This window comes from Passer montanus, unplaced genomic scaffold (genome assembly GCF_014805655.1).
Source record: "Passer montanus isolate IOZ18808 unplaced genomic scaffold, ASM1480565v1 scaffold54, whole genome shotgun sequence".
NCBI classification, from domain to species: domain Eukaryota; kingdom Metazoa; phylum Chordata; class Aves; order Passeriformes; family Passeridae; genus Passer; species Passer montanus.
Genome location: NW_024370374.1, coordinates 6,884,041 through 6,897,231, shown reverse-complemented (window position 1 = coordinate 6,897,231; position 13,191 = coordinate 6,884,041). Strand labels below are relative to the sequence as shown.

Sequence of the window (13,191 nt, the reverse complement as noted above, 5' to 3'; positions counted from 1 at the left end):
AACTCTTTTGGCTTTTAATGAAGGGAATTTTTTTTTTCTGCATCCAGCAAACTGTAAACCATGTCGCTTGGATACAGCAAAAAGCTGAAATTCCACAGATCTACATAGTCATACATTGTGTTGGGGGGAAAATGTGCTGGGCGTTCTTTGATTTTTGTATCTTGCATTAGCATTTGTAGGCATTTGAGAAAGGGAAAAATATAAAGAAAGGAGGTAAGGGGAAAGAGAGAAAGAGAGAGTGAAAGAGAGAAAGAGAGAAGGAAAGAGAGAAGGAAAGAGAAAGAGAGAGAGAGAGAGAGAAAGAGAGAGAGAAAGAGAGAAAGAGAGAAAGAGAGAAAGAAAGAAAGAAAGAAAGAAAGAAAGAAAGAAAGAAAGAAAGAAAGAAAAAGAAAAGTTGCTATGATGAAGGTAAAATATGACCTTTCCTTTTTAAAAGTTTGTGCTGTCCCTCTTGTTTAGCACCAGTGCTGCTCACCCTTTCCCTTCAAGACGCTTCAGAGCTGTTAAGCATCTAGGGGTGATAATTTGACTTTCAGCTAAGCCGGAGGGCTGCAGCAGACAGCAGTAGGTGGTGATGTAATAGGTACCAACGCACATGGATATATAAATATCGTGGCTAGGGCTAAAGCGCTATGGCTGAGCAGCTATAGAAGAAGATCAGCACTTCAGACAAGACTCCTGGAGTTGAGATCAAGTTCAGAAGCTCTTGCTCCCGGGATTTCCTCTCCATGCAGCCAGTCCAGGGAAACCGCAGATCCTCAGGGGATTGAGCACTAAGCTCCCTCCCTCCCTCTCCGCTTTGCTTTCTGGTCTTCTTTTTTTCTCCTTTTTTAATTTTTTTTTCCTGGCTTTTGGTTGGTTTTCTTTTTTTTTTTTCCTCCCCTTCTTTGACCTCAGCATAAAGTGGGAGCTGGGGGCAGAGCGCCTTTTCGGAGCGACCGGCGGCCGGCCCGTGGCTCCCCGCCCCTGAACCGGGATGCCTCTCCCCGCGGCGCTGCTCCCGGCGCTGCTCCTGGGGCTGCTGTGGCCAGGGCCGGTGCGTGGCCGGTCGCCCCCGGGTCGCCTCCCCGCCGGGCCCCGCCAGCGCCGCTGGGACGCGGCTCTTTTCGCCCGCTCCGTCGCTCGCCTGCCGGCGGAGCGCCGCGACGCCGCCCGCGACGGCGACTACCTCCTGGGCATCAAACGGCTGCGGCGCCTCTACTGCAACGTGGGCATCGGCTTCCACATCCAGGTGCTGCCCGACGGCCGCATCGATGGGATTCACAGCGAGAATCGATACAGTAAGCCAGCCGCAAGCCCCGCGGCGGGGCAAGCGAGGGGCTCCGCGCCCGCGGGACGGCCGGAGGGCAGTTCTGCGGGAGCGGAGCGACTGACCTGCCCGGGAGAGTGGCATGTCGCGAACGGAGGGTGGGTGCATGGCAGACCTCGAGGTTCCCTCGAAAGTCCGGGCGCGGGCAGCACCGCGGGGCTGCGCGCCTCGGCTCCGCCGCGGGTGGAGGGAGCCCGGGGTAGCGGGGCGGCCACGGACCCCATCGGGAGCTCCGGAACAGCTCGTCGGGCGCTCGGGAGGGGCTCGTCGGCGCTGCTCACTGCCGTGTTGTCCCCTGGCCGCCGTCAGGCATCAGGTGTCGGGGTTGCCTCAACATCTGGAGGATCCGCAGTGCCGTGGGCCGCCCACTCCAAGCAGGGGCTGGGGTGAGCCCAGCTCGCCCCCAAACTTGAAAAGCATCTGCTGGGGACTTAACCCCGTGGCCCCGTGACTCTGATATCCAACTGAAACAATAAGATCCGGGAGTGGGGATGTAAGCTGCGTGATGACAAATGTTTCATTTGCCCTAAGCATACTCTGGCTTATTTTAACCTTGCCTACACAAGAGGATGCCTGGGGGCAAAATAAAAATAGATACTTAGCTAAAAGAAGTCCCAGCATGGGGCATAGGACAGCACGTGGGGTATGAGGCTGGGGTTCTGTGGACACCCACAGCAGTACTGGGATGGGGGAATCCACAATGGGATGGCAGCCTGTGGGTGAGCACAGCACTGTCACTACACACACCAGGGCACACTCTTTTGTTCCCCTAATTTCTGTGTCTCCTGTGTAGGTCTGCTGGAAATTTCTCCCGTGGAAAGAGGTGTGGTCAGCATATTTGGTGTCAAAAGTGGACTCTTCGTGGCCATGAATAGCAAAGGCAAACTCTATGGATCTGTAAGTAGCCACTGAGTGTGTGCCTGGGGAGGGAATGGTGGTCAGATGGAGTGAGATGTGTGCATGGTGCTAAAAGCTGCCCAAGCTCCATCCTTGCCGCCCCTGGGTCAGACAGCACAGAGCAGCCCTTCCTGCCTTGCCAGCAGAAGGTGTGCTGCCCAGTCATGCTGCTTACTGAGCTTTTGGAGTGAAATCCTCTCTTCTGCATTACACTTCCTTGCTTCTCACATAAAAACTGAGTCACCCAGCCATGGCTGCACATCTTGCCTACCTCACAGACCAACAGAGCAGTCATTTGTGTGGCAAGACCACAAGCTAGGCTTAGTCCATATATTTGTTATATCTAAGTACAAACAGCCTTAGGCAGGGGTGGCAATCACTCTATCTCTCAGAGGGAACTTGAACTTGTGATCAGCCAGGCCCCACAAGTGACCCTTTATGAGGTGATGGATCAGTGACCTATTGATCACTCTTTGTTAATGCTCTTGAACAGTTAGTTCCCGTGGCAGTTCAGCATCCTTGGGGTCTGAATTTCTGTTTAGGAAGACAATGCAGACCTTCTTTAACGTGGGATCTTTGGAAATAGATGGAGACATCTTGTAAAATATACTTGAGGTGGACAATAACAGGGTGTATCTCTGCTCATGTTAAGCTGTCTTCCTGCTTTTGAGTTCAGCTCTGTACAAGTGACTGTGATCAGCATAGTCTTAAACTCATGTTCCTGGCTCTCCTTTCTCACCATGAATTTCCCATGTCATGTTCCCCAAGTGAAGAAACTTGGGATGAAGAAGAGCCAAACTACGTCAGAATTAACTGGGGTATTTTCACATGAAGGCATGAAGTATCCAGAATTATTTTCTGGGCCATTGGTCCTGTTGTGGAGGATTATGCCTTATGTAAAAGCCAGGCAGAATCAGTCACCAAAATGCATCCTTTTTTAGGGATACTGCTGCCTTGGTGTCCTGGGTAAAATAATCCCTAGTGTAGTGTTCAGCATGGCAGGCTGAGGCCTCTCTCATAAAGTTTTTGCCCAACAATAAGAGATGAGTTCATTTGTCCCTTTCCAGATAAGACACTTGCAGGACCTGTCCCTCTTTGCACATACCTGCTAATGAAATCCCTGAAAGGTTGCCTGCTGTCAGATCTGTTTTCCTGATCCATTAACCTGTTATCCAAACCCTACCTTTAATTTTAAATCTAAAGAAGCAAAAAATACTGTCCATGATGAGTGGCTTTAAAATGTCTTTTTCTCCTCAAGCAACATAGCAAAGTGCCAGCATTCTGGATTTTCTGAAGCCTCTCAGGCAATTTATTGCTGGTGGGACAACCAGGAGCAATTGAATGAGCAGGACCATGGAACTGGGCTTGGGTCTTACCCACCTCAGCTCTGTTAAGGTGACCCCGTCCCTCCCATGGGTGTCCTTCCCAACTTTAGGTGTATGTGCCTGGCCTGGGCACAGCATCTCTAATTGATCCTCTGGCTCCTGAGTCCTGTTTGAAGCTTCAGAGGCCACATCAAAAGATTACTAAGTGGAGGGGCTCACCTGCACATTTGTCCACAACACACCTTCTTACACCTGGTAGCAAGAATATTTCCACACCTGATGTTTAAAATTCCTTCCCTCTCATTCTTTCCTTTTCATTTCAGGCCCATTTCAATGATGAGTGCAAATTCAAAGAGATTCTCCTGCCAAACAACTACAATGCTTACGAATCCAGGATTTATCCCGGGATGTACATAGCCCTGAGCAAAAATGGAAGAACAAAGAAAGGCAATAAAGTATCTCCCACAATGACAGTGACACATTTTCTTCCTAGAATCTGAGACATCTCCCTTCAGACCTACCTCAGCACAGGGGAAGACGCAGAACAGAAAAGAAACATGGTGCACTTTTACTGGAGAGTTTTATGCAAGAGTAGGTGTAAAATATTTAAGTGAATTATTTAAATTTGTATATATTGTCACAAAATTTATTTATGGTTACTTTTTTTTTTTTTTTTTAATTTTAATCTCTAAAAACAAAGCAAACCTCCACTCAGCATAAAGTGGGAGCTGGGGGCAGAGCGCCTTTTCGGAGCGACCGGCGGCCGGCCCGTGGCTCCCCGCCCCTGAACCGGGATGCCTCTCCCCGCGGCGCTGCTCCCGGCGCTGCTCCTGGGGCTGCTGTGGCCAGGGCCGGTGCGTGGCCGGTCGCCCCCGGGTCGCCTCCCCGCCGGGCCCCGCCAGCGCCGCTGGGACGCGGCTCTTTTCGCCCGCTCCGTCGCTCGCCTGCCGGCGGAGCGCCGCGACGCCGCCCGCGACGGCGACTACCTCCTGGGCATCAAACGGCTGCGGCGCCTCTACTGCAACGTGGGCATCGGCTTCCACATCCAGGTGCTGCCCGACGGCCGCATCGATGGGATTCACAGCGAGAATCGATACAGTAAGCCAGCCGCAAGCCCCGCGGCGGGGCAAGCGAGGGGCTCCGCGCCCGCGGGACGGCCGGAGGGCAGTTCTGCGGGAGCGGAGCGACTGACCTGCCCGGGAGAGTGGCATGTCGCGAACGGAGGGTGGGTGCATGGCAGACCTCGAGGTTCCCTCGAAAGTCCGGGCGCGGGCAGCACCGCGGGGCTGCGCGCCTCGGCTCCGCCGCGGGTGGAGGGAGCCCGGGGTAGCGGGGCGGCCACGGACCCCATCGGGAGCTCCGGAACAGCTCGTCGGGCGCTCGGGAGGGGCTCGTCGGCGCTGCTCACTGCCGTGTTGTCCCCTGGCCGCCGTCAGGCATCAGGTGTCGGGGTTGCCTCAACATCTGGAGGATCCGCAGTGCCGTGGGCCGCCCACTCCAAGCAGGGGCTGGGGTGAGCCCAGCTCGCCCCCAAACTTGAAAAGCATCTGCTGGGGACTTAACCCCGTGGCCCCGTGACTCTGATATCCAACTGAAACAATAAGATCCGGGAGTGGGGATGTAAGCTGCGTGATGACAAATGTTTCATTTGCCCTAAGCATACTCTGGCTTATTTTAACCTTGCCTACACAAGAGGATGCCTGGGGGCAAAATAAAAATAGATACTTAGCTAAAAGAAGTCCCAGCATGGGGCATAGGACAGCACGTGGGGTATGAGGCTGGGGTTCTGTGGACACCCACAGCAGTACTGGGATGGGGGAATCCACAATGGGATGGCAGCCTGTGGGTGAGCACAGCACTGTCACTACACACACCAGGGCACACTCTTTTGTTCCCCTAATTTCTGTGTCTCCTGTGTAGGTCTGCTGGAAATTTCTCCCGTGGAAAGAGGTGTGGTCAGCATATTTGGTGTCAAAAGTGGACTCTTCGTGGCCATGAATAGCAAAGGCAAACTCTATGGATCTGTAAGTAGCCACTGAGTGTGTGCCTGGGGAGGGAATGGTGGTCAGATGGAGTGAGATGTGTGCATGGTGCTAAAAGCTGCCCAAGCTCCATCCTTGCCGCCCCTGGGTCAGACAGCACAGAGCAGCCCTTCCTGCCTTGCCAGCAGAAGGTGTGCTGCCCAGTCATGCTGCTTACTGAGCTTTTGGAGTGAAATCCTCTCTTCTGCATTACACTTCCTTGCTTCTCACATAAAAACTGAGTCACCCAGCCATGGCTGCACATCTTGCCTACCTCACAGACCAACAGAGCAGTCATTTGTGTGGCAAGACCACAAGCTAGGCTTAGTCCATATATTTGTTATATCTAAGTACAAACAGCCTTAGGCAGGGGTGGCAATCACTCTATCTCTCAGAGGGAACTTGAACTTGTGATCAGCCAGGCCCCACAAGTGACCCTTTATGAGGTGATGGATCAGTGACCTATTGATCACTCTTTGTTAATGCTCTTGAACAGTTAGTTCCCGTGGCAGTTCAGCATCCTTGGGGTCTGAATTTCTGTTTAGGAAGACAATGCAGACCTTCTTTAACGTGGGATCTTTGGAAATAGATGGAGACATCTTGTAAAATATACTTGAGGTGGACAATAACAGGGTGTATCTCTGCTCATGTTAAGCTGTCTTCCTGCTTTTGAGTTCAGCTCTGTACAAGTGACTGTGATCAGCATAGTCTTAAACTCATGTTCCTGGCTCTCCTTTCTCACCATGAATTTCCCATGTCATGTTCCCCAAGTGAAGAAACTTGGGATGAAGAAGAGCCAAACTACGTCAGAATTAACTGGGGTATTTTCACATGAAGGCATGAAGTATCCAGAATTATTTTCTGGGCCATTGGTCCTGTTGTGGAGGATTATGCCTTATGTAAAAGCCAGGCAGAATCAGTCACCAAAATGCATCCTTTTTTAGGGATACTGCTGCCTTGGTGTCCTGGGTAAAATAATCCCTAGTGTAGTGTTCAGCATGGCAGGCTGAGGCCTCTCTCATAAAGTTTTTGCCCAACAATAAGAGATGAGTTCATTTGTCCCTTTCCAGATAAGACACTTGCAGGACCTGTCCCTCTTTGCACATACCTGCTAATGAAATCCCTGAAAGGTTGCCTGCTGTCAGATCTGTTTTCCTGATCCATTAACCTGTTATCCAAACCCTACCTTTAATTTTAAATCTAAAGAAGCAAAAAATACTGTCCATGATGAGTGGCTTTAAAATGTCTTTTTCTCCTCAAGCAACATAGCAAAGTGCCAGCATTCTGGATTTTCTGAAGCCTCTCAGGCAATTTATTGCTGGTGGGACAACCAGGAGCAATTGAATGAGCAGGACCATGGAACTGGGCTTGGGTCTTACCCACCTCAGCTCTGTTAAGGTGACCCCGTCCCTCCCATGGGTGTCCTTCCCAACTTTAGGTGTATGTGCCTGGCCTGGGCACAGCATCTCTAATTGATCCTCTGGCTCCTGAGTCCTGTTTGAAGCTTCAGAGGCCACATCAAAAGATTACTAAGTGGAGGGGCTCACCTGCACATTTGTCCACAACACACCTTCTTACACCTGGTAGCAAGAATATTTCCACACCTGATGTTTAAAATTCCTTCCCTCTCATTCTTTCCTTTTCATTTCAGGCCCATTTCAATGATGAGTGCAAATTCAAAGAGATTCTCCTGCCAAACAACTACAATGCTTACGAATCCAGGATTTATCCCGGGATGTACATAGCCCTGAGCAAAAATGGAAGAACAAAGAAAGGCAATAAAGTATCTCCCACAATGACAGTGACACATTTTCTTCCTAGAATCTGAGACATCTCCCTTCAGACCTACCTCAGCACAGGGGAAGACGCAGAACAGAAAAGAAACATGGTGCACTTTTACTGGAGAGTTTTATGCAAGAGTAGGTGTAAAATATTTAAGTGAATTATTTAAATTTGTATATATTGTCACAAAATTTATTTATAGTTACTTTTTTTTTTTTTTTAAATTTTAATCTCTGAAAACAAAGCAAACCTCCAACCCAAGGTCTTTCATTTCATGGTGCAACAGTGGAAGTCTTCTGCTTTGTGGTTTATTTAATCCAGTGGAGTTATCACAGGTGCGCTGCTACTCCATGTCCTGAGCCAGGTGACATCCAATTCCTCTCTCCCACAAACGTTTTGCACTGTTTGTGTGCTGCTCGGTGTTTCTTGCTGTACAGGTGTGAGTTTGTTTGTTTGTTTGGGTTTTATGGTGGCTTTGTCCTCCCCTGCGCGTTTTTCCACGCCGCCGGTGGCTCATCCCAGCGCGGCTCCCGGCCGGGAGCAGGAGGTGCCAGGGTGGGATGCCAGATGCCAGCACGGAGCCACACACAATGCCTGATCCCCTTTGCTATTTCACTGCAGCAGGATCGGTTTACCCCGGCACAGGAGCACGGTGCTGCACAGCTACCCCACAAATCTGTTTTTAGATCCGCCAGCGCTGAACTTTGAACTGCCCTGCAGTCCATCTCCTCGGGGAGGCTGAAATGCCTCTGCCGGCTCAGCAGGGCTGGGGCTGGGGTTTTCTCTGCAGATAAACTGTAGCCCTTAATGGGAGCTTTTATTTGGCACAATTGCTTGTCATGCTAAAATATAATGTCTGTCCCTCCCCCAGCAAACGCACTGTGGAACACACGACAATGAACCAGCTCTACTTCACTCTAACCCAATTCCCTTTCTTATTTGGAAAATATATTCATTTTTCAAAGTGTGGGGAGCTCTATGACACTCCTAAGTTGTCTACAAGGGAAAAGCATTTGCTGGTTTGTAGCAAACACAAGCTCCACAGAAAGAATTTAGATTGACGATGAGGAATTGAGGTTGGTTTGTACTATTTATTATTTTTGCTGCAGTATTTGGAAGGAGAAATATGCTGCTTTTTTTTTTCTGTCTCATTCCCTGACAAAGTTGATTAATTTCTACCTCACTAACTCTCAAAGCCAGTCTTGTAAAAAATTCTGCATGGCAGGAAGGTGCCCACTTTCCTGCTTGGGCTTAAAGTTCTGGAGGAGGGCCTGGGGGAACAATCATAATCCCAAATCTCTCTTTTTTCCATATGTAGCCAAAAGTATTCAGGATAGAGTCGGTTGCATCCTATTTGAGCCTTGTCACGTTTGAGCTATCTTTACCCAATGGTTTACTTTTAGTAAGGGTAATCATGGTGAAAATATTTGCAGGCAGCTGTCAGGCTGCAGTATTATATTGTGATGAAGTAATCCTATATTTTTCCTTATATATTTTGCAAGTGTAACTCATGTCTCTAACGTGATGAAGGAAAAGATAGATTTGATTATGGGGGAATCACTAAACAGATTCATGTGTCTGGTTTTTCCTTCTTTTTTTTTTTTTCCTCCTTTTTATTTTTTATTTAAAAGATACTTTGGGGGATCAACAGGTTAAGTGGGAACCAGGACTAACCACAATGTTTGATGACTTAGAGAGGGCGTTTACAGATCATCTTCCAATCTAAACAAATTTTTTAGGACTACACACAAATATTTGATTCAGCTTTTTTTTGTTTTCCTCTTTACATTCCTACACAAAAGCCTTGGTTCCTTTGTAATGGTACAGACCTGCCTGTATCCTCTACTTACACATGACTTTGAAGAAAAACTATTCACCAGAGTTCAGTAAGATCAGAGCAGACCAGGACCAGACCTTGAGGCAGCTGCCCTTGTAGCAAAAATAACTAAGGAAAAGGAAATGTCATGCCTAAGGATTTTTAATTTTTTTTTTAAATGTAAAACTGGGAATTTTCTGTACTTTCTATGTTTTCTATATGTGAGTAATCATTGTGTATTTATCACCACTACCTCTGACAACTGATGATTTTGTTCCAGATTTCAGATAGCAAAATCAGACCACAAAGGTTCTCTCTGGGAATGGTTCTTCTTTGCCACTTTTCACTTCATTAAATCTACAACCAACGGCCTCACACCAGATATGTTCAGAGGTAGTTGTTGTAACTTTTAAATATTGTGATGCAACCTTGATGACAATGTTACACGGTATGAGCTTTCACCATTTACCAGAATCTGTCTGTAGTTTTATACAGGTGCTGTTCAAGACTGTGGTGTATGTGCTGTGCACACTTAAATGCATAATAAATTATAAACGTTTACAATGCATGACACCCTGATATTGATTTTTAACTCTTTATAACGGAATGCATCCAGCAAGGAAAGGAAGAAAAAAATGCTATTTCACTTTCCCAAAGCCTGGGGAGCCTTTGCACCTTTGCCAGCTACTCCAGGATTGACAGCCTGGATTTCTTACTCAGCTAAAGTTCCCCCTGCCAAAGCTGGAAGTTGTCCAGGAAAGCCCAGCTCCAAGCTCAGTAACAGATACTTGCATCTGCCACATGCTGCTGCTCTCACTTGTGTTATTTCCCTGGTTATTAACAATAGCAGCATCCAAAATTAATGGTCAGGGACACAAACCAGCTGTAAGGTTTTTCTTGCTCATTGTTAATGTTACAAACAAACCTGATTGCCTGGTTTTGGATCGACTGAGTGCTGGTTGCTCTCTCTGCAAAGTGTGACAGCACCAATGCAAGAAACCTTGGGATAGGATTTCTATAAAATTAGTGTTTATACTCAACACAAATGTACAGAAATCTGAAGTGTACCAATGCAAGAAACCTCTTTGGTTTGGGATAGGATTTTTATAAAATTAGTGTTTATACTCAACACAAATGTACAGAAATCTGAAGTGCTGTGTGACATCATGTGGTGAGATTAGGAAACATTTATTCACTGGAGAGTGGTCAAAGCTGCCAAGGGAAGTGGTGGAGTCACAGTCCCTGAAAGTGTCCAAAAAACAAGCAGATGTGGCACTTTGTGATATGTTTTAGGGGATGTGGTGGTGTCTGGTCAAAGGTTGGACCTGGTGGTCTTGGAGGTCTTTTTCAACCCTAATGACTCTGTGATTCTTTGGCACAGCTTTTATTTTATATACTCACACAGGTGCACTTGCACACGCATGTACGCATCATGTCCAATTCCCATGCTTTCAGTTTTACCCCTTCCCTATGACGAGGAAGGGTTTCATAGTGGGAGAGACAACATTCATTTGATTTTCCACACCCTGACAGCAAAGAGAATTTGTCCAGCTCAGTAAGGACCATACAAAACAGAAATCCAGACCCCATCATACAGACTTCTCCACTTCCATTTTCTACTGAGTGATGCTCTTTTTTCTGCTCCCAGCAAGGGGAAGGTGACAGATGAGCTGGGAATGTCCAGTGCCCTTGCTCTGAACAAGGGCAATTTCTCTCTAAAGTTGTACAGGCTCTATAAATATGTGGCACAGGTGGAGTTTTTATAACTGCACAAGTATAGCTGCAGCGTATTTAATGCTGCTATGAATAGAGCCAGAATAAATAGGCAGGCAGACATAAGAATTTCTCATAATGAACTTTTTTGTTTACAATGTTCTAAAAAGAACAAGCACAAATTTATCATTGCCAGGACTGCCAAAATTATAACAAAAAGTTGTCACCAGGGATAAAAAAATTTTTGCAGCCTTGGGGATGAAATTTTATCAATTATAGTTTTAAGAATGGAGATAAATTCTAAGGCTTGGCTCTTAAGAAGGTAAGACTTCAGGGCAGTAGCTTTGCAGGTTCATAGGACCTGGAGTGCTGGTGCTGCCCATGTGTCCTACCCACAGGAAAATATAAAGGCCACCACAGATGGAGTAGCTTGAGATGTCACAGAGGACTCTGGAGAAACTTTCCTCCTCTGGCATCACCATTTTTTTGCTTCATTGCTAAGCCAGCTTTCATAGAATCATAGAATCATCATAGAATCACAGAACCATTGAATAATAGAATGGTTTGGCTTGGAAGGAGTCTTAAAATCCACCTCATTCCAAACCCTTTGCCATGAGAAGGGACACCTTCCACTAGACCAGGCTGCTCAAAGCCACATCCAGCCTGGACTTGAACACTTCCAGGGATAAGCTTTCCTCACATTACCCTTCGAGGCAGTAAAATCAATGCATTAAAGGTAAAAATCAATTTTAACCCTCCAAAAGAAGGCACTGATATGTCATGGGTTGCAACGTTTCTGAGACTGCTGAAAGCATTGCCATGGCCAAGGTTCCCGCCATCCACCGAACATTTATCCGCATGGAATAACCAAGGATGTTTCCTGAGGATGGGTTCTGCCAGCCAGGCAGAATTCCCTCCCACCAGGGATGATCCAGCCTGTGGGATAACCAAAAGGGGAACTGTGCCAGCCTGGCCCTACACCATGCCCTTGCTCTCCAGGGGAAGGACAGAGACCCCAAGCTCCATCCCTCCTTTGCAGCCTTGCCTGTTTTAAACAGCCCGTGCTGAGCATTTTGTGACTCACCCGTGAAATCTCCCAAGTTGTCTGTATCTGATCTGCGCTAGTAAAAATTAGCATGACAAAACACTGCCCTGTATATAAATAGCCACAGGTTTTTCAGAGCGGTCACCGAGTTTATGGTGCCAGAGTGGGTTGTTCACACTTTACCACTTGGTTTCCACCGCAGCCTGTGAACTGACCATGTAAGTGGCCAATTAAAGACACTCTGCTAAGGGCTGAGGAGGCTTTTAATAATGACTAGTGAGCACCGCAGCGAGAGTTGAAAGGAATTCCCTGAAACGCTGTAGCTCCCTTTATATGACACTATACTGTTGCTTGCCAAGCACAGATGAGAACGGATTTTTAATGTGGAAAAGCCAGTGTGAAGTTAAAAAAAAACAAACCAAAACAACCTCACCAAAACAAAACCGCCCAGTTCTCCTACTAAATAATCTAAAAAGGGATGGCACGGTGCAAAATTGTAATGCCAAGCTGCTATCAGGAAATACAACATGCAAAAGAGGGACCCAGCACAGTTTCTGTTCCCTGCATATGAGTCACAATTTCCAGACTTCAGACAAGAAATATTTCCCTGAACCATTTGGATTACTTAAAAATATCATCCAAGAAGTGTCTACCACCAGTCACTTCAGGCAAACAAATACTTAATGCAAACCAATGTCGCTTGCTTACATCATCATTTTCATCATAAGTTCCAAGGCCAGGTTGAATGGGGCTTGGAGTAACCTGGGATAGTGGAAGGTGTTTCTGCCCATGGCAGTGGGCGGAATGAGATGGGCTCTAAGGTCGCCTCCAACCCAAAGCATTCCATGATTTTTTGCTCCTAAACACCACCCAGTCCAGCAGGGACACTTCCCACTAACCCAGGTTGCTCAGAGCCCCTTTCCAACCTGGCCTTGGACACTCCCAGGGATGGGACAGCCACAGCTTCTCTGGGCAACCTGTGCCAGGGTCTCACCACCCTCCCAGGAAGAATTTCTTCCCAATATCCCGTCTAACCCTGCCCTCTTTCCACTTAAAGCCATTCCTCCTTGTCCTGCCACCTTGTCCCCTTGTCCAACGTGCCTCTCCATCTCTTCCAAAGTCCCTTTAGGTACTGGAAGGGGCTCTAAGGTCTCCCTGGAGCCTTCTCTTCTCCAAGGGGAGCAATAGCAAGGTCCAGCCCTTCCTTCCTGAATGCTCAACCAGACTCCATGAAGCGTGACAAAGATGGTGAGCACCCAAAACTTAAATCAGCTGCGGCTGTG

The 13,191-nt window shown here is 47.7% G+C and overlaps 2 protein-coding genes across 2 annotated transcripts; both read left to right on the top strand.

Annotated features, from left to right (window-relative positions):
- Positions 1-976: 976 nt before the first annotated feature.
- Positions 977-4,031, top strand: LOC120509902 (fibroblast growth factor 4). Its single transcript, XM_039725119.1, has 3 exons — positions 977-1,280; positions 2,103-2,206; positions 3,855-4,031. The coding sequence occupies exons 1-3, from the start codon at positions 977-979 to the stop codon at positions 4,029-4,031; spliced, it is 585 nt and encodes a 194-aa protein (XP_039581053.1).
- A 294-nt stretch (positions 4,032-4,325) lies between these two features.
- LOC120509903 (fibroblast growth factor 4) lies at positions 4,326-7,380 on the top strand. The gene is made up of 3 exons (XM_039725120.1): positions 4,326-4,629; positions 5,452-5,555; positions 7,204-7,380. Exons 1-3 carry the CDS (start codon positions 4,326-4,328, stop codon positions 7,378-7,380), a joined length of 585 nt encoding a protein of 194 aa, XP_039581054.1.
- The last annotated feature ends 5,811 nt before the right edge of the window (positions 7,381-13,191 follow it).

Bases quoted from the DNA above. Each gene is read 5' to 3' on its own strand.
- LOC120509903 (XM_039725120.1), top strand. From the start codon at position 4,326: ATGCCTCTCCCCGCGGCGCTGCTCCCGGCGCTGCTCCTGGGGCTGCTG. The intron at 4,630-5,451 runs GTAAGCCAGCCG...TCTCCTGTGTAG, and splicing joins TCACAGCGAGAATCGATACA to GTCTGCTGGAAATTTCTCCC. The intron at 5,556-7,203 runs GTAAGTAGCCAC...TTTTCATTTCAG, and splicing joins AAGGCAAACTCTATGGATCT to GCCCATTTCAATGATGAGTG.
- LOC120509902 (XM_039725119.1), top strand. From the start codon at position 977: ATGCCTCTCCCCGCGGCGCTGCTCCCGGCGCTGCTCCTGGGGCTGCTG. The intron at 1,281-2,102 runs GTAAGCCAGCCG...TCTCCTGTGTAG, and splicing joins TCACAGCGAGAATCGATACA to GTCTGCTGGAAATTTCTCCC. The intron at 2,207-3,854 runs GTAAGTAGCCAC...TTTTCATTTCAG, and splicing joins AAGGCAAACTCTATGGATCT to GCCCATTTCAATGATGAGTG.